Raw genomic sequence first — 21,305 nt, 5'->3', positions numbered from 1 at the left:
CGAGACGTCAAGGGAGGTGGGGTCCATTAAAGAGCCAGACTTTTGTTTTTCAAGATTGAGTTTTTAAATTGGAATCCGTATTAACTGGGTCACATATTAACCTTCTGCTGAAAGAGACTTGAGGGACAAGAGACAATGGCCAGGTTCAGCCACGATTTCATTATCTACTATCCGTCTTTGCAACTCAACTAGGTGTCAGGTGAATTAAGGGGAAAACCAATTTCTACATCCTGTGGATGTGATGAAATTGATTAACCTCGGGCGGAGGAAAGGAAGAGCGACAAGAAGGGGTACAGCATCTGCGTGCCTGTCCTGCCTGGTAACTGTTTACATCCGTTGACAACCGACGATGCTTCTGTAGCACACGAACACGGTTTCTCACCGAGCTTCACAAGCGAAAACAGAATGCGTCTGTTTCTAGGGAAACCTGACCAGGTAAGTTCACAGGCTCCGATTCATAGACTGCGTCCCCACGCACAGAGCGGCCCGTGTGTACGGTTAACACCCTCCTCATTTACCTCCTCCCGTTTGAAAAATTAATGCAACAATGAGAGATGATTGTTGATGCTTGTTATTAAATCATTTATTCATCCCACACGATGATTCAGAATTATTCATGAAGCTTGCTGGAAGGAAGCTGGGTTTTACCTCCACGGTGGTTTGTGGAGGGATGTACTCTTTAAAAGGATATTTTATAACAACACAATTATCATAATTAAAAGCTACCCTGATATTCTGATGAGCTTTTGACATATTCCTGAGCGCTGGCATTTTAGCACGAGGAGATAAAGGAGACTGGAGCAGGACTGGGGACTAACAGAGCTGTGCGGGGAGAAGCTGGAGGCAGCACGGAGCAGCGGCATCACCAGATTTTATCCTGGTCCTTTACTAATGAATTTTACAGAATGTCACTGGAACTTCTGGCTTTCCCAAACGAGTCTAAGAATTACATTCCGTCACCCGAGCAATCGCCTGCATTACTGAGTCGCGGGTGCATATATTCCCGACAGCCCCCCTCCCCTGCCTGCTGCCAAAGCAAGCAGGTCGCCCGGCCTGCCACTGAGCTGGTCCACATCTGGTCTCTGATCTCTTCCCAACATTGCCCTTGGTCCATTCTGGGTCTGAAAGGCCACAGAGCAAAGGGCCTGGTTTGAGAAGCCACTAAAAATGAGAGGCGACAGCAGGAAGGACACCCATCTCTCTGCTATGGCCTGGTTAAGCAGGCTCGGATGAAGATCCTGAGGCCAGAGACTGAGAGGATGCCTTCTCCTATGTGAAGGTGCGTGGGGCGTATAGAGGGGGGCCGCGTGGGAAGGGACAACAGGCTGCTGTGCGAAACTGGACAGCCAGCACGCAGATCAGGGCAGAGGCACACAGGTGGCTTTACCCAAGAACGAGGGGCTTGGATGCTGCAGGACTTGGAGCGCACCTTGGAAAACCTGGCCTGGGAGCCCCGTGACAGCAGGGACCTGGTTTGGTGCTACATCGATAAAAGGGCCGTGTCAGTCCTTCACTCGCTCCACAAACACCGATGCAGCTGATGATGAGCTAAGGCCTGAGCCAGGTGTCCTGAACGCAGGGCTGACCACAGAGCATCCCCACGCTCCAGGAGCCGAGCCTAGCGGGCGACTGAGATGGGTCATCGCGGACAAGTCCGCCGGGATCAAGAGAAGCTGAGGAAGAAACGGGGGGGGGGGGGCTGCGGGCCCCTCCTACGGAAGGTGCGGAGTTCAGCAGCCAGCCTAGGTGAAATGGAGGTGGCAGAGACCAGGGGGAGAGTGGGGGGCTGGCCTTGTCCTGGCGGTGGGGGGTGGACCGGGGGGGGGGGCATTGTGGAGCTGCTGTGATGACCCAGAAGGTGACCCCAAAAAGCAGACAGTCCCGAGATGTCAAAGGCACTAGAAATCTCCGAGTATCCTGGGCAAGGAGGCCCTCCTGGAGATGGCTCCGCCGGTGTTCCAGAGCCTGGTGCCACGGAGAGCGGCACGAGACCGCCAGTTCCTCTGCTCTGTCTCACGCCAAGCAAGCGAGCTCCCGATCACCGCTTGGCTTCCCAGGCTGCTCTGCCCGTGGGAAGACACTCTGCCGCTGGGGCTGAGGGGAGGGTCCCAGGCTCGCTCCAGTCAGTCACTGGGCCTCCTGGTGGTGGAGATCCATCCGTGGGCTGAGCCCGCTTCCCAAGACACAGGCCAGTTCTGGGTGTGCGGAGGAGTCCGTCCTGAGCCTGACGGGGAGGGGGCTGGCGCATCCCAGATACAAGGCCCGGTCCCTGGTGGGCGGGCGGCGGGTGTCCCCCAAGGGGCCGCCCTGTTAGGGCTGTGGGCTCTCTCTCTCTATGTGTCTGCGGGTGCCTGTGGGCTGCATGTGCTCCGACGGGGGGAAGCCCAGAACCACGAGCCACTCGAGAAGGTGGCCGGCAGGAGCCAAGAACAAAGAGCAGTCACGGGGATGGCATTTGCATCACTTAACATCTGACATGAAAGGACTCATTTCATTGGCATTAAATGTTCTCTCTGGCATTATTCTGTTACAACTAGTCTCCGCGGTGGCACCGACGCCAACCTGACACGTCATTTCCTTGTCACCGACACGGTTTTGTGCACCAGCTCAAGCATGGCACGAAATTTCAAAGACCTCAATAGAAGTTTCCCAACTTCATCCCCACGGAGCAGTTGGAAAATGTCTCCAATTATGCAAGCTTTTTGTAAAACGTCTCAAAAATACAAAAGGGCCTATTGCACATTTCACAAGCAAATGCGAACACACCGAACGCTCGAAGATGAAAAGAAGAGTGTCAAGACTTTTCTTTTTTTTTAAATGAATGCTTGCTACCAGGTCGGGCCGCCACCTCCCTCTCCCGGTCTCCTAACAAATAAGCGGGTGTATTTGAATGTTAGAAGCGTATGAGGAAGTACACTCTGGAAAGATCTGAAAGGAGGCACTAAAACCAAAACCAGAGACACAACAGAACTGGGATCCTGCCAAGTCACTGGCCAGGCCCAGAGTCAGCTGAAAAAGACCCATTTCTCATGAGAGCGACGTGGCGGGGCGGCCAGGAAGGGAGCTGGAGGGTGTGCAGACCGGTACGGCATCGTGTGCGTTTGTGTGCATGCGCACGTGTGTGTGTGTGCACACGCTTGTGTCAAACATGTGATTAGCTGACAACTGACAGTGGGTTACACTCCTGGCTTTGGAGGAGAATTCAGTCCTCATCCCAGGAAAACCGAGGCGGCGGCTCCAGGACCTGCACGTGCCAGGACCTCCCAGGGTTATAGCGAACACTGGTGGAAAGCCTAGCTCTTAAACGTCACCGCCGTCGACCAAGGGCCTGCTTCCCAGAGGTGTGAGAAGAGATGCCCCCGCCATCACCCCTTCTCCGGGGGCCAGTACGCAGCAGTCAGACCCCCGCCACCCCCCGTTAACTGCATACCTGCAGGGCCCCGTCCTCAGCTGCCAGCAGCTGCCGCAACTTCACTACTTGGTAGGCCAGGGGCTACTGTAATGATCTGCAGGCCCCCCTGCTTTAATGCTAATGACCACTCTATGCGGGAGCTTCTCCTGCTACTCCCACTTTACAGATGAGTACACTGAGGCTGGGAGGGCTAGGCAGCTTGCCCAAGACCACTCTGTCCGTGGGGGGTGGGGCTGCGGACAGAACCCAGGTCGGTCCAAATCCCCATCTTCTCTACCCTTGGCCAGGCTGCAGGAGGTAGAAGAGGGATCTGGAAGCTTCCCCTCCAACCCTTGGGGCCCCGGGTCTCTACCTGCTCTGGTGAGCTTGTTGGCCACCTCCTTCCGCACGGACTTGGTGAGGTTGAAGTAGTCGTCCTCCTCGTCGATGCTGTGGAGGAAGAGCGGGATGTGCTGGAAGACGACGGCGTGCTGGCAATGGCGCCGGCCTGCGACGCTCAGCTGCTGGTCCAGCCACTGGTCCTGTGCCTGCTTCAGGGCAGGGCATCGGGAGGCATCGTACCAGAACTGGGAGTTGAGGACGAGGAACAGGACGCCCCCGACCCAGAAGCTGAAATAGTCGTCCCCCCAGGTCCGCTGGAACTCTGCCACAGTCTCGGGCGTGGGGGTGTTGCCCACATCGTGGTTGCCGCTGACCAGCACCAGCGGGATGTCACGGTCCACGCGCGCCAGCACCCGCTGCAGGTCCGCGGTCTGCTCCTTCCGCCAGGGCATCCCTGCAAGAGGGAGGGTCACGGCTGAGACGGCCGGGGCTACCCCTGTGCTCACCAACGTAAGGTAAGAGAGCACAGTCTAGAAACCCACGGAACCCGCGCGTGGAAACTGCAAACGGCGGCTGTGCATTAAAAGCAAATGAGTAACTTCGGTGGGAGCCTCTGTCTGCCCCCCTTCCCTCAGGATGCCTTGGAAATTCAGCGTCCGAGGGGCCATCTGACCCGGCGGTGCTGACTGAGTGATGATACGGAGTGACTCTAACACTAAATGTCAGCGAGGCTTCCTTTCTTTTATGCGGATGAAAAATAAATATACAGTTGCCGCTTTTCTGTGCCATCTCAGTGGGTCATCATACGCACCCCTATCGTGTATGGACCTGGCTTTGAACACCGGTCCCTAACCCACTGAGCCACCCAGGCGCCTCTATTCTTACCGCATCTATGGCCTTGCAGACCGTGTGAGCACCCTTAAGGGGAAAATTCTTAGAATCGGAAGGGCCAGATCCACTGGCACATGCACTTTGCCAATCTCCCCTGCCCCGGCCCACACAGGGAAGAGGTACTTTGTATTCCAGTAACGGTGTGTAGAAATGCAAGGGCTCCATGTCTTAATATGAAGTGTGTCTCCTCACACCCCCCCCCCACAGGCTTTAGTATGGAGATAACATATTAAAACTTGAATGGGTGGGATTTGAAAGGACCGCTTCAGTTCCGAATCTGGTTTTTTGGCCTTTGTTTTGTTTTGCTTTTTGAGCTACTCTGTGCTAATTTACCCAACAAATATTTATCAAGGCCTGACTATGTCTAAGGCACTGATTTCGTTACTGGGGCGAGCGGTGAGCCAGACACACAGACCTTTCCCTCCCAGCTGGGGAGTCAGATAACCCATCCAGCAAATGATGGGCAGCACATATCTGTATCATTAGCATTACTGACAAACGCCAAGTGGAGAAACAACAGGATTCCTGCACTACGTTAGTCCCGAGGAACACGCTCAACGTTATGCACAGACGCCAAGAGGAAAAGGACGAGAGAGGAGAGCAGCCCCGCTTCCCTTGGGAGGATGAAAACTCACCTGAAAAACCTTGCCACGAGCAGACAAACATTATACCTAACAGTCCGCTCCGCCACGAATGTAAAAGATGGCAAAAAAGGTCCTTACGGAACAACTGCAGTAAGGAGGAAGACCTAACACAGACGGGCATTCAGTCGAGATGGTCATAAAACAGGTGGGCGTGAAACAGGAACGGGCAGAATCAACCCAGGAAAGAAACAGAGGCGAGAGACAAAACTGTTTCAGAACTTAAAACCGGAAGAAACCAGCAGTGGCCAGTTCTCCTTTACAGCCAAGTCTCTGCCTCTGTCTGTTCTTCTAAATGGCCTGTGTGAGCCTATAGAGAAATGTGCATTCTTCGATGTACCCTTGCGTCTCCCCTCCGTCGTCCCGCCTGTGTACCGTGCGACTCGGGTCTCCTGTGTCACTTGTCCTTGCTCGTGGCCTGCTGACCCGGGTCCGTTTCAGGGAGCCTTGGTTAAGTCCCCACTGTAACTGTGAACAGATCCATTTCTCCTTGAAATTATGCCAAGTTTGGTGTGCATTTTACTTTTTGCTGTCGTATTAGGTAAGAGGTCAGAATTTCCCTGTCTCACTGAAATAGTTTTATAATTCATTCTAATAAAATAAATAAATAAAAAGAAAAGAAAGAGGTAGCTCTACGCTGATACTCTAGAAAAATCATTAATATACTAAGCTGAAAAGGTAAGACATGGAGGGGGAAAAAATCACATGTAAATTTTCAAAAGGCTTACAGATATCCATATACTGTGAATAAAACTTCTCCAAACACACAAAGAGCATGATAACTCTGGTTAAATCTGGGAAACAGGAGAGAGGGGGACTTCCAGATTCCGTTCAAAACCCTTTATACTACATTTTAAAAGTTCCTTCCTTCCTTTTTCCAAACTTATATAATATTTCCATTTTTTTAAAAGATTTTATTTATTTATTTGTCAGAGAGAGAGAGAGAGCGCGCACAAGCAGGCAGAGAAGCAGGCAGGGGCAGAGAGAGAAGCAGGCTCCCTGCCGAGCAAGGAACCCGAGGCAGGACTCGATCCCAGCACCCTGGGATCGTGAACCGAGCCGAAGGCAGTGGCTTAACCAACTGAGCCACCCAGGGATCCCTATTTCTATTATTTTTAAAGGTGTTTTCTTGTTGTTTTTGGTTTGTTTGTTTAAAAAGGGGTTTTTAGCCTCAGGCTCCCGAGGTTTAAAGAAGATTCGGGAGGTCAGTCAAGAAGCTGCATTTCCAAGTGATCCAGTATCTCAGAGGAGTGGAATCTGGAAAAGGTGTCAGCCAGCTGACTCAGGAAGAGCTCCTGAGGGCAGAGGCAGGGCAGGTCTGGTTTGGCACGAGGAACCAGGAACCCCTTCCCTGGCGGTGCTGGCCATCTGCCCACCTCCAGTGTCCGCCTCCTCGCTGCTCTGGGACGGCCCAGACTGCGGGCAACTGTGTTGACTTATCTTATCCCCTCTAAGACCCCACTGGCTAGGTCTTTTCCCATGCCAACAAACAGGGAGGACGAATTCTTTATGGCCTTGAGCATGATAAACCGTTTCAAAGGGACTCCATAAACCACGGTTAATTCATCACTACTTTCCTTAACCAGTGTTCTAAAATCCCAAAGTTGCCACCAATGTTCCCGCCTTGCCATTCACATCTACTTGGGAGCAGCCAACACCAACCTGGTACTTGCCATGGGCGGCACTGTTCTAAGAGCTGTTCCCGTATTAATCAGTCTGACAGCCAGCGGAGGCGTCAGGATTTGGACTCACTGTTCCAGCTCAGACTGCTGCCTCTCATTCCAGTGTCCTGGCTACAAACTAAGGTCCTAGCTTCTTGGGTGACTCCTCTCAGCTGTCCTGATCCACAGGGCATGGGTTTACAACACAGTGGGGTGCACGGCGTCTCCCATTCCTGATTTTCAAAGGGCATTTTACCATGGCGCTTCTTATACTGACTGAGCAGACATAAAGAACGTTCAACTAGCTAATGACCATACAGAAAAAAGCATCTTAAAAGAAAGGCTTACTCAAAACTCGGAAAGGAGACCTTGTCTACAAGAAGGATACAGGGTGGAATTGTGAATTACACACAGTAATAAGATGTTTGTTTCCAAACTTCAGAGGGATCCTGCTTTGGGGGAAATCACAAATATCCCCCAATAACCTGTTTAAAAAAAAAAAAAAAAAAAAAGATGAAACCCATGGCTTTCCTAAGTCCCCTCAGTCAAATATGAGCCTCTCTTTTGAGGTTTTTCCAGAACTTTCTGAACCCCCCATGTGGAGGCATGGTGTGGAGGGGCAGTCTAGGACACCTGGGCTTGGTCCTTGCCTCTTGCGCCTTACAGGCCATGTGACCTTGGTGAGTCCCTTAGTTTCTCTGAGTCTGGGTTTCATCATGCGTGCGATAAGGATGATAGGCTCCATATCTCAGAGGGCAACTGTCAGGATTCATACCAAGATAATGATTTCCAGAGTTCGGTATGAACAGGAATGCAAAAATGTTAGCTGTCTTCCCTCCACCCCCACACCCGAATGTACTGAATTCTCCCTTTTTTGACCGGTGACTCATAGTATGCATATAGCAATCAATAGATCATTTCTGAAGGAAAGAAAACATTTCCCAGGGATATAAATAATTTTTAGGTAAGAATTTAAAAGTGAAGGAGTAACTTCTCAACTGCAGAAAGCCAAGTTTAAGGAAAACATTTGCATTATTTTCAACACACTTTCATTTGTGTAGGTCAGAATTTCTTTAGGGTCAGAGTATCAATAATCCCTTAGTATTATTAGCATAGCTCATAGTACACCTTAGCACAGCTTCCTAAGGAAGTCATAATATTATAGCAAAGGCCAAACCAAACCTACCTAGCGTCAGGAATAGAAACAATGTTAACCTGGCCAAGCACAGAGAGTCTCCATGAGTTTCTTATGGATCCAGTGGGGCTCTGCACTTTAAAGACAGAAAGAGAGGCAGGGAAAGAAGAGAAGAGACTTTGGTGAAGGAAGAAAAACTGCAAGAAACGACTCAGAAGGGAGAAGGTGAATCCATTAAAATTTTAGGATTAATATTCTATCTAGTTCTGTGAAAAACGTTGGTATTTTGAAAGGGATTGCATTAAATCTGTAGATTGCTTTGAGGAGTGCGGATGTACTAATATTAACAATATTGTTTCTTCCAATCTATGAGCATGGTACATCTTTCCACTTGTTTGTGTGAACTTCACAGAATTAGAACAAATACTCCTAAACTTTGTATGGGTCTACAAAACACCCTAAGAGCCAAATCCATTCTGAGAAATAAGAACAAAGCTGGAGGCATACGATCTCGGACTTCAAGTTATATTACAGAGCTGTAGTAATCAAAGCAGTATGGAACTGACCCCAAAACAGACACATAGATTAATGGGACAGAACAGAAAACTCAGAAATAAACACATACTTCTATGGCCAACTAATCTACGACAAAGACAGAAAGAATATACAGTGGAAAGAAGACAGTCTTTTCAACAAATCGTGTTGGAGAAACTGGACAGCTACATGCAAAAGAATGAAACTACACCCGTTTCTTACACCAAACACAAAAATGAACTCAAAATGGATGAAAGACCTAAGTGTGAGACTTGAAACCATAAAAATCCTAGAAGAGAGCACAAGCAATATATATATATATTTTTTTACATTGGCCATAGAAACATTTTTCTGGATATGTCTCCCGAGGCAAGAGACACAGAAAGCAAAATTAAACTATTGGGTCCACGTCAAAATAAAGACCCTTTGCACAGTGAAGGAAACCATCAACAAAACAAAAAGGCGATCTACAAAAACGGAGAAGATACTTGCAAATGATGTATCTGATAACAGGTTAAGATCCAAAATTATATGAACAACTTATACAACACCAAAAAACCCCTCCAGGGACACCTGGGTGGCTTAGTCGGTTAAGCCGCTGCCTTTGGCTCAGGCCATGATCCCAGGGTTCCTGGGATCAAGTCCCGCATCAGGCTCCTTGTTCTGCAGGGAGCCTGCTTCTCACTCTACCTCTGTCTGCCATTCTGCCTGCTTGTGCACGATCTCTCTCTCTCTCTCTGACAAATAAATAAATAAATAAATAAATAAATAAAATTTAAAAAACCAAAAACAAAAAACAAAAAACCTCCAAATAATTCAACTCAAAATGGGCAGAGGACATGAACAGGAACTCTTCCAAAGAAGATATCCAGATGGCCAACAGACACATGAAAAGATGCTCAGCATCACTATCATCAGGGAAATGCAAATCAAAACCATAATGAACTACCACTTTACACCTGTCAGAATGGCTAAAATAAAAAAGACAAGAAATACTAAGTATTGGTGAGGATATGGAGAGAAAGAAACTCTCCTGCACTGTTGGTGAGAATGCAACTGGTGCAGACACCGTGGAAAACAGTCTGGAGGTTCCTCAGAAAATTAAAAATAGAAATACCACACCAGCTAATAATTCCACTACTGGGAATTTATCTAAAAAAAACAGTAATTCAAAAAGATATATGCACCCCTAGCTTTATTATAGCATTATTTACAATAGCCAAGATATGAAAGCAACCCAAGCATCCACTGACTGATGAATGGATTAAAAAAAAAGATGTGGTACACACACACACACTCACACACACACACACACACACACACACACACACACACACAAATATTACTCAGCCATAAAAAAGATGAGATCTTGGCTTTTGCAACAACATGGGTGGGCCCAGAGGGTATTATACTAAGTGAATGAAGCCAGTCAATCAAAGACATATACCATATGATTTCACTCAAATGTGGAATTTAAGAAAATAAGTGGATAAACAAAAAAAGAGACAAGTAAAAAAACCATATTCTTAAATACAGAGATCTGGTGGTTGCTGAGGGGAGGTTGGTGGGGAAGAGGGAATGTGGGAATCTGAACACACTTATCATGTTGAGCACTGAGAAAGGAACAGAACTGTTGAATCACTAACTGTGTACCTGAAACTAGCATAACACTGCAATGTTAACTACAAATAATAAAAAACAAAAAGATGAGAGGAGGAGGACTGCTCCGGGCAGGTCTCCAAGGTGGAGGGGCATCTGCAGAAAGTGGGTACTGAGAAAACATGGACCCTGATGCCTGCACACACCTGATGACTGATGAGAAGTCTGGATGGGACTGAGGGGGGCAGGGTGGAAAGCTGTGACATGTTCAAAGTATGTATTTTTTAGAAATTTTAAAATGTGAGGAGTTTAAGATAAATCCAGGAGGTAACAAACATTATCGAGAGAATTACAAAATAGTTATTTATATCATTCATTAATTTTGAATTTTGAAAAAGATGGCATACCACGGAATGCGTAACCTATCACTATTAATATGTATTAAGGCAGGGAGGGTTATCTTCTTGTTTTGAGAACAGCATTAAAATACATTGTCAGATAAAATCTCTTAGCAAACATGCTTCACCAGATAAAGTACATCCACAAAAACCTGGTAGCTAACGTCACGCTCCATGGTGAAAGACTGAATGCGTTTCCCCCGGGAGTGAGGACAGAGTAAGGATGTCTGCCCTACCATTTGCATTCAGCACCACACCGGAAGCTGTGGCCATTGCAATAAGGCAAGAAAAGAAGCACACAGACTGGAAAAGAAAATAAAACTGCCTGCTCTCAGAAGACATGACTGTCTTCACAGAAAACCCCCCCAAATTCTGTTTTTTAAGAAAAGTTTCTAGATTAGTAAGGGGGGTTGACTTAGGGGCTGGACGCAAGGTCAATATACAAAAATTATATTTCTGACTTAGGGGCTGGACGCAAGGTCAATATATAAAAATTATATTTCTACAGACTAGCAATGGAGAATTGAAGGTATAAGGAGAAATGTTCGAAAGATACTTACGGGGTAGAAACAGAGAGAAAGGACTTGAGAATCATTCTCCAAGGGCACCTGGGTAGCTCAGTGGATTAAGCCTCTGCCTTTGGCTCGGTCATGTTCTCAGGGTCCTGGGATCAAGCCCTCCATCGGGCTCTCTGCTTGGTGGGGAGCCTGATTTCCTCTCTCTCTCTCTCTCTCTGCCTACTTGTGATCTCTCTCTCTATCAAATAAATAAAATATTTTTAAAAAGAAAGAAAGAAAGAGAGAAAGAAAGAAAGAAAGAAAGAAAATCATTCTCCATGTCTCAGGAGCTGGGAGGTTAGTCATGTCAGACCTGGAAAAGACTGGGAACCAAACAGATGAGAAGTAAAAGTTGAAAACTCTGTTTCAATATAAAACATGCTGTAGTGATAGAGACACAGGCAGACAAAAAGACAAAATGGACTTCATGCCAGTTAAGAATTTTTGTGCATTGTAAGACACGAGTATCAACCACAGAGTGGGAGAAAATACTTGCAAATCCCACATCAGGTAAGGCATTAATATTCAGAATATACAGAAAACTCCTACTAAACTTCAACAACAGATTCGGGCTCCGTTTTCTGAAGGGAAAATATCACGGGGCTTCCCTTCGAGTCCGCCTCTCCGCCAGAAGTGCGGGCCACATGCCATGGAAGCGGAGTGCTCACCTGCCAAGCACAAAACACCACGATAAACCTATTCTGTTTTCCCCTTTGGGGATTAAGGAGAACAGAAGCTGCCTCCAAGCCTTGGAGATTATAACCCGGCTACAGAAAACAAAACAAAACAAAACAGAACAAGAAACAAACAGGGAACCCACATGCTTCTATTCCCCTTCAACTATCCCCATCCCGGCAAGCAAAAACGCAGTGACGGGAGAATTCCACCCAGAAACTACTGGTGAGACCACCTCGGAGACCTTCTCAAAATCTTCTCTTCTCTGTGGAAGCTGTCTGAATAACAGATGCTGTGTATAGATTTCAACCGTGCTATGAATCTGTTTACTGGTTCAGCAAGAAGAGTTCTTTCTTTCTTTTTTTTTTTTCCCAAGAAGCAAACCAACGCTCTCTGTAGCAAACCGACAAGAAGGACGTTGCTTACATAAAACAAGACTTCCACGTTCTCTGGTCCGTGGAGGCACCAAGACTTAAATGAGAGCTGGTGATAATACGCTCCACCGCTGCCAGGAAAATGTTAAAATAAGTAGCGGGGCAGCCTCAGCTGGCACAGAGCCCAGTCCGGTGACTGAACAAGCTGCTCATTCTGGGGACCTCGAGGGGACTTCCCGGTCCGACCAGGCAGCGGCGAAGAGAACAAAATCAGTGTGGCGCTCCGGCAAGCACACGCTGAGCAGCTACTTGCAAACCCAGGGACTTCCCCAGCTGAAGCCAGGGCAGGAGAGGAGGGTGAAGCAGGGTGTGACGGGGAAGGATTTCAGCCTGCTAGCTCAATGTCCCCAACTATGCGAGAGCACCCAGAGTTTCACATTTACTTGCCACCACTGTCACCAGCTCTAAAACGACATGATTCCTCACAAATGTTTAATTTGAAGGGATGTGTATGACTTCAAAGCTAAAGCACAGAGAGGCTTTTCTTTCTTTCCTTTCCTTTTCTTTTTTTGGAGGGGGGTAGCATGCTATTTTGGATTCACAGAGCATCAGTTCATGGCTCTGTTACCACAGTTTACAGGTGGGCACACCAGGGCTTACTGTGGTCTAAGGGGAGAGAGTGGGGAATAGGGACCCAGCGCCGAGCTGCACGGAGCCCCGGGCTCTGCCCTGGAGGGCTGGTGTGAGAACTGGAAACTGGTCTGGGGGGGGGGGGGGTGTTCCCAGTGAGGATTCGAGGAGGAGGGAGACAGGGGTCTTAAGTCTCTCTCGGTGACCAACCAGCCGCGCTCTTTTGGGCAACAATCAGTTACAAACATGCCCCGCGTCACCATTAGTGAGTTTCTATCTGCCAAGGCACCAACGGAAGGACTACAACACGACCACCGTCCTGTCGCCGTGACACCTCGTACCTAACGGTGCGCTGATGTAATCCGTCCCAGTATAAAGTAGCAGCAGAAACTTGCTCTATTTTCAGTGAATGGAAAACGAAGATGATGATGTCCCCCGTACGGGGCCGGGTGCCCAGGGTCGTGTGCTGAAGGGGACAAACACGGTTCCTTCTTCACGGAGCTTCAAATGCATACCCAAGGCTTCTGCCGGTGCCAGGAGAGGGAGGACACCTCCACTCGATGCCATGGACCACCCTCCCAGGACCCAACAGGACCCATCAGGGCTGGTCAGGGAACCACTGACGGATGACAAGGAGCAAAGAACTCTCAGAGCCTTGCGACAACAAACAACGTGACCCCTGGGTTTAGGAGGTACAGTTAGGACATTCAAAAGTGTGTCAGGTATCGGGGAGTTCTCGACTTGCTGAAAAGTATCCGGGGCAATCACGCCGACAGGCATTCCAGCCGGGGCTAAGAGGGGGGACACAGCAGCAGACTCTTGGACCAAATCATCAGAGCTGCCAAAGGCATCAGGGAGGTCACTGCAATTGGAGGGGGGACTGGATAGCAACGCCACTTGTATTCGAGCCTTCCACTCGGGCAGAGTGACATCAGCTCCTCGATAAAGACGATGCTCTACACTTTCCGAGTTCATCCCAATACTGTACTTAAAAATATTACAATACAGATACATTCACCCGCAAAGGTTTGCTGCTTGATAAATCATCCCCCTACTAGCATCCAACCGTATTTTTTTTCAAGGGGGAGAGACATTAGAGTTACAAAATTTTTAAACTTTGAGGACAGTTTTCACTTTGCAAATGTATTGTGTGCAAAAGCTGGTTTGTACATGAGCTGCTTGGAATGCAACTAGGATGTACCACAGAAATAACATAATATGTAACTGGCGATGAGCTCTGAGGGCCACGCACAGTAACCTAGTTAATCCCCAACACAGATGAATGTACTCACGGAACTCCGCAAAAGTTACAATCATGCTGCCCTTCCTGCCTTCCCAGCAAAATATTTGGGATTTCTGTTAGTGTTGTCAGTTTCTGGGTCTTGCCTCCCTTTCAAAAATGCTGCTACCAGTTAGCACAAGAACCTAACCGTTATTTACAGCCATAGGTAACAATGATTGCAAGGGAATTTAATATACTAGAAGAGAGGAATGTATGATGTGAAATAATGAGTACACTAAATGCATCTGATTAAAGGTTCGGCAGAGGAATAATTATGTGGTTATCTATACTTAGAGATATTACTTGTTACATTAATAGAAGAAAAACATACTAAATGAGTGGGGTCTGGCGGTAACACATCTCTGATAGATGAAGAAGCAGAGGAAATAAAGATGAAGGGTCTTTAGGCTGAATATACTCTTGGGACCCCAAAGAAAGAGTGAGGTCAGCCAAGGTCACAGTTCAAGTTTGACCAAGTGAAGCAAGTAACTCTCCTAGGAGACTCAGAAGCTCAGTCTATGAGAAGAAATAATAAATATGATGTCAGCTATCCCCCACGGAATTCTTACCATGTGCTAAGCATGGGCATTACTGCATCCTGATGCACCTGTTACTGTACTAAACCCCTGCTACGGGACCAGTCGACCTGCCTGGCCAGGACACTGGGGCCCCTCCTCCTGCTAATGCCCTTCTAATGAGTAAAACCACATCAAATGATGTGAACTATGGTCTTGCTGGTTCTGTGACGCAAGAAGGTTAGGTAAAGGGGGTAAGGAGAGGATAAAGGGTCAGCTTTGCTGGGGAAGGGCCTGAGTGGTGAACGGATGGGACATTCAAGGTCTGGGAGCTCAGCAGCATCTCAGGCATTGAGAGATGCTGCCATCCTGTCTGTGGGCATGGTCACCACCACTGGGAGCAAAGAAGGTGTGTGGGACTCCTCACCGTCATCCACTCTGCCTATCGTCATTGCTGCACTGGAAGGAGGCCCCAGAAGGAGCCCCAGGGGTGCAGGGCCAACAAGCATCCTCAGTTCTTTGGGGGAAACAATCTAATTTACAAGCCGGGGTTCCACTGTGCCTCTCGACCGAAATGCTGAGCAAGTGCCAGGGGCGTGGGGAACACCTGGAACATCGGCTTGGGAACCTACAAGTTAGGTTAGTCAGGTTAGTTAGGGTACTCAGATTGGCCTGGACACAGAATCAGAATCATCTTGCCATTTTGCTGGAAATGAGGAATGCAGAATACAATGTCTGGGGTAGCTAGGAAAGGTTGAGAGCAATAAAACCTTGCTTTTCTCAAACCTTTCGGCAGAAAGGACTCAGAGAAAACACAAGAGTGATCATGTTTGGTGAGACTGAGAGCTAAAAGCCATCTTCAAGCCCTAAGAGCTAAAGATGACAGACTGGAAACACATACTTAGCTCTGCTCCTTCCACACACCGTACTGCAAAAACAGTAAATGCTCCAGGACTACGTAAGAGGAGAGGAAGAACAGCCACAGAAATGCGGAACCCGGAGAGCAGGTAGACAGGGGGCTTAGCTCACTCAGAAAGTTAAATAATCAGTGGGAAAAGTTAAGAGAGTAACTGGCTTGCTGAGAGAAAAACGACTGCTTACCTAACATTCTATACCCAGCTGAACTACCACAATCTCCAATTAATGTGAGGCTACATGAGGGTATTTCAAATATAAATTCTTCTCCAGAAGCTACAAGAGCCTGTCACCCACCTAACAAGGAAGGAAACAGGGCCCTACATGAGAGAAGTGAAGGTAGTCAGTTTCTAGAATGAGGGTGGAAATCTCAAGACAGTAGCTGTTTGTGGGCTTAGAGGAACCAGACACAAAACAGAGAACTTTGTCCTAGACAGAACTCAAAAAGCTGAAGCTGACAGAGTGCCCAATATTTTTAAAATTTACTGAAAGGAAGTCTGTGAACTTTCACCTGAGGTTGAATTAGAACATTTAAAAAATTAAGGGGTGCCTGGGTGGCTCAGCCAGTTAAGTGTCTGCTTTCAGCTCAGGTCATGCTCTTGGGGTCCTGGGATCGAGTCCCGCATCGGGCTCCCTGATCAATGGGGAGTCTGCTTCTCCCTCTCCCTCTGCCCCTGCACCTCACTCATGCTCTCTTGCTCACTCACTCTCAACAAATAAATAAAATGTTTTTAAAAATTAAGACATTTTGGAAAACCTGGCTATCTCAGTTGGTAGATCATGTGACTCTTGATCTCAGGGTTGTAAGTTTGAACCCCATCTTGGGTGTAAAGATTACTTTAAAAAATAAAATAAAATCTTTAAAATAGAAATTAAGACAGTTAATTTTTTTTTTTAAGATTTTATTTATTTGACAGAGAGTGAGATAGCGACAGAGGGAATATAAGCAGGGGAAATGGGAGAGGGAGAAGCAGGCTTCCTGCAGAGCCGGGAGCCCCATGCAGGGCTCAATCCCAGGACCGTGGGATCATGACCTGAGCCGAAGACAGATGCCCAACAACTGAGCCACCCAGGCGCCCCAAGACAGTTTGTTTTGAAAACACAAAAACAATCTGCAGGGAAAACCATCATGACATACAAACATGGCTCAGTTGTGAATAATGTTTAAGGTAATGCATAAAGAAATGAACTATTATAAATACCAAATACTGATATAACTAAAATTAAAATTTAATGAAGATGCAGCTTCAATAAATAACAAAGGGCAGATCCAGAAATGGTAACATAAGCGTGTTATTTAGAACTGCAGAGTGGTTATCAACATCATTAGCCAAAATCACTGACGAGTGCTGTTGCTGGGAAGGGAGCCACGGCCAGGTGAAGAGTCATGAGCTGCCCCTTCTCATAACAGTCTGTGTACAACGATCTGACTTCCTAATCCGCATGCCTATATAATGTTGACAAAGATGAAAAACTGAACCAGAGAAGCAAGACTTTAAACCACAGCACTATTCTGGGTCACTGTAAAACAGCAATTCCATAATCCATATAAACTATTACACAATAATTTTTGTAATTAAGAAAATCACTTTCCTGTCCCAAAGGTATTTCCATGTCCAGAATGTAGTTCATCCCCTCCGAGTGGCTATGGGGTTCTCACGAGGCCCCGTCGTCGGAGCAGATGAGGTAGTAGGGCTGAACACAGGGGATCACAAACCCTGGTGTGTACCCCACGAAGACTGGGAAGCAAGAGACAGCCTCAAAGCAGAGATCAGCCAGGGCCAGAGACTACACGGCTCCTCTGTCCTACCTTGTGCTCAACTGCTCTCCCCTGCCCACCACCAGACTTCAGACACTGGGCAAGGCAGGAAGATGCAGGACAGGAAATGGGGTGAGGCCTGCCAACAGGCAGAGAAGTGGGGAATGTTGTCCGGAGGGACAGCTGGGGAGACGCTGGTCGCTGCCACTGCAAGTATACGGACGTCTGGGGGATCCGGGGAGCACCTCCTTTTCAAGGGCCTGAAAATCTGCCCCTCTGGCACGCTCCACTGAACAAATACTATTTTTCCCCCTCCATCCCTTGGGCAAAGAGACAGAGTGAGCAGGCACTGACTGTAAAGCAATTTGTACCAAGATCCAGGTGCCCCTTCCCCAAAGATGAATTGCACATGGTGAAACAATATGTATAATTACACTGCCTGCTTTATAGGGCTGTTATGAAGATGGAGTGACTTCATCTTTGCAAAGCACTTAGAACAATGCCTGGCACACAGCAAGCCCTATATAAATATTAGTTACGTTAGTAAAGGAACAGAACAGAACATGGTGTGTTTGCAGAGACACAGTGGGAAGTCTCTCTCTGTCCAGAAGCTGTGCTCATGTGCTGAGGAACGGGTCCTACAACAGATTTAAAAGGGACCCGCCCCTCCTTGGTGCCCCACTGAGGAAAGTAAGTCGCATGTAGATGAAACTGCCCCCAACAGTGGGGGAGACATAGGCCTGGATAACCTTGCTGGCAGTGTTTAGGCCTTAGGGGACGTGTAAATGGACCAGAGCACCTGGCATCTGGGACACGAGACGTCCTGTGCCCTTGTAGTGTGCCTGAGCTTGCTGCCGGCGTTCTGACTTTGTTGCAGTGAGCTGGGCATATGGGGTGGGGGGTGAGGGGGGTCCCTGTTAAGTCTAAGGTGGCTTGGACCTTCAGAAATCCAACCCCGATGCCAGCAGAGGTCTGAAAACTGGGTGCGGTACAAGCAAATACTGCTTAGCACTCTCCCTAGGAGAGGAGAAGGTTTAAATACCTCTAGATCTTGGCCCTCGGCGTCTGGAAACTTCCAGCTGGTGTATTAAAAGAAAGTGAATTGTAACCCGGAGAGAAAAGCACAAAGGGAAGAGGGCAATGACTTAGGCTCCGTATTCTTCCCGTTGGCTTAACAAACATCTCCCGGACACCCACTCGGTCTGGGGACCAAGAGCACAGATGAACACAGACACACACACTGCGGCCCTCGCGGAGCTCACCCACTAGCGCAGAGACTCGGTACAGTTAGGACAGACGGTGTGTTGGATGTTACCAGGCACTAACTGTCATGGGGAAATTACCCCAGGGTGGGTGTTAGGGAGAGGATGGAAGAAAGGCAATTTTACAATCAGGGACCATCTCTGTGAAAAGGTGATGTGCAAACAAGGGCCTGAGGCTAGGGTAACAAGCATCCAGGGGGTCAGCAGCAGCTCGGGTACAGGAAGGAAGGAGAGGAGGTAATGGGAAGAGGAACAGTATGTGTGAGAACAGAGAGGAGGCAAAGCCCACTCGGAGAGTGGAGACGGGAGACGGGGCAGGCAGGGTGGATCAGGCAGAGCCTTGTGGCCTATGGTAGGAACCCGTCTGGACTCTAAGAGCAATGGTGGGGGGGGAGTTCCCTGAAGGGTTTTGAACAGGGATGGGCATGGTCAGGACGGAGGTTTCAACTCACCCCACTGGCTGCAAGGCTCATATTGGCCACAACTTTTTGGAAGAATGAAAGAAGAAAGAAATGAAATGGAAGAATGAAAGGGGGAGTCTGCAGAGTCCCCCACCTTACTGAAGATTTCTATGAACCATGTTGGGCTGTACAGGTTGCCCGACTGGCCAGGTGGTGAGAAGAAAAGGGACACGAGAGCTGGGCAGCCAAGGGGCTCGAGGCTACTGGTGTGGTGGCCAGATACAGAACAGCAGAAGGGGAAGGCTAGAGGAACACCTAAATCATGTTCTGTCTTCCTGGTATTCATCCTCTCAGTGTCAGGGGACACCTGCCGCAGGACTGAAGAATCTGGTCATTTTTTAAAATATAAACATTGCCGGCATCTCGTTCTACCAAGGAAAAGTCACCGTGACAATAAGAATACTGATGGTCGTCGATGATAAACAGGGAACGTGGACTCTGATGCAGGTAGAAGGCCTGTTAGCAGATGGGTCAGGTTTCGAGTGATTCTTCCTCTAGAGAATGTTAGCAATCCTGGGGCGCCTGGGTGGGTCAGAGGGTTAAAGCCTCTGCCTTCGGCTCGGGTCATGATCCCAGGGTCCTGGGATCGAGCCCTGCATTGGGCTCTCTGTTCAACGGGCAGCCTCCTTCCCCCCCTCCTCTTTGCCTGCTTGTGATCTCTCTCTGTCAAATAAATAAAGAAAATCTTAAAAAAAAAAAAGGAAAAGAAAGTGTTTGCAATCCAAGGCTCACATCATGGTGTCCACAAGGTGATCCACACACCACACTTCAATAAAGGATGTACTGGTGGGAGGTGGTTCTCGAAGCCACCGACATGGAATGCTACCCTTCCATTATGAGTAATTTTCTAGAAAGAGCCCGACGTAGAGGTAAAAGCAGCGATAAAGGAATGTGCAAGTCAAAGGCTGTGCTCATTTCCAGTAAGGACAGCCTCGGACTGTGCTCCTCATCACACCACCGGCCGCAGCCCCCATACCCCTAGACCCACAGCCTCCTCCTCCCCACAAGAGGAATGCAAGGCTGGTTGGTAGTCACAGGAGTCTCTAAGAGACCAGCCTCCTGGAGCAGCCTGGCATCCTCACAGCACAAGGCACCACAGAGCAAGGCAGGGAGGGGGTCCTCAAGTTCCTGCCAAGGCTTCATCAGTCATGCGCCCGCAGACTGGACTCCTGCACATCACGCCGTTCTAAGACCGACAGGCCTCCTGGGCACAGACAAGCTGGTTAATCATCTGTTGAGAAACTGTCAGACTCAAGTCCTCGTGAGGTAGCAACGATTTCTGTGTTGGGAACAGCCGTGTGCAAACCCCAAAAGCATTTTAGGCTTTTTGACGATGACAATGCAATCACTGCAGGTTCGTACACATCTAGAGAAAGAAAATGAAAGGTCCCAGGTGAGGGCTTGGACCTGGAAGAACACAGGGTACCAGTTCTCCGTTCTTCTTATAACACAGAGCTGGAAGACACCTGGATTCAGATACTCCTGAATTATGCATTTGTGGGGTTTTACTGGGTTTGTTTTGTTTTGTTTTTTAAAGATTTTATTTATTTATTTATTTATTTATTTGACAGAGATCACAAGTAGGCAGAGAGGCAGGCATAGAGAGAGGGGAGCACGGAGCCCGATGCGGGGCTTGATCCCAGGACCCTGAGATCCTGACTGAGCTGAAGGCAGAGGCTTAACCCACTGAGCCACCCAGGCACCCCTGAATGATGCACTTGACTTAAGAGGAAATGGTGTCTTCTGAAAAAAATTTGCAAAATGTATTTTTCTAAAAATTAAAAAATCTAGGGGCGCCTACCTGGGTCAGTCAGTTAAGCGTCTACCTTGGGCTCAGGTCATGATCCCAGAGCCCTGGGACTGAGCCCCACCTTGGGCTCCCTGCCCAGCAGGAAGCCTGCTTCTCCCACTCCCTCTGCCCACCTGCCCCTCCTTGTGCTCTTCTCTCTCAAATAAATAAATGAAATCTTAAAAAAAAAAAAAATTCGATGGGTTCTCATATTTGTAGCACACGTTACTTGAGGGAGTAGAATAAATTATTCTCCAGGCCTTGAAATGCAAAGCTAAAACAGACATGACAAAAAACACCGTCTCCATACACACTTGAGCATTAAACCTGGCCACGGAAGAAATCACAGTAAAATCCCTACCCAGACACGTGTTGCGGTGGCTCAGCCTGGCACTCCGCGTCTCCTGGGGAGAAAGAAGGAATGCGGGTGGCCAGAGAGAATGCAAACTTTCACACTGTTGTCTTGGCGAATCTGGATTTGAGGCCAGCCCCCG

The 21,305-nt window shown here is 48.2% G+C and overlaps 1 protein-coding gene across 6 annotated transcripts in view; it reads right to left on the bottom strand.

Annotated features, from left to right (window-relative positions):
• The window catches only part of CPPED1 (calcineurin like phosphoesterase domain containing 1), a 98,571-nt gene that overhangs the window by 28,267 nt on the left and 48,999 nt on the right, over positions 1 to 21,305 (bottom strand). For 2 of the 6 annotated variants that reach the window (XM_045993517.1, XM_045993521.1), the window contains exon 3: positions 3,765 to 4,187. The exons of 1 other annotated variant lie outside the window; for it this stretch is intronic. In XM_045993517.1, the coding sequence (XP_045849473.1) occupies positions 3,765 to 4,187 (423 nt within the window). Of the gene's footprint in view, positions 1 to 579; positions 2,401 to 3,764; positions 4,188 to 21,305 lie in introns of those variants that run through there. 3 more of the 6 variants (XM_045993519.1, XM_045993520.1, XM_045993516.1) reach the window with 3 other exon arrangements.

The sequence above is a fragment of the Meles meles genome, chromosome 21 (assembly GCF_922984935.1).
Source record: "Meles meles chromosome 21, mMelMel3.1 paternal haplotype, whole genome shotgun sequence".
NCBI lineage: Eukaryota > Metazoa > Chordata > Mammalia > Carnivora > Mustelidae > Meles > Meles meles.
This window is presented reverse-complemented; position numbering and strand designations above follow the sequence as displayed.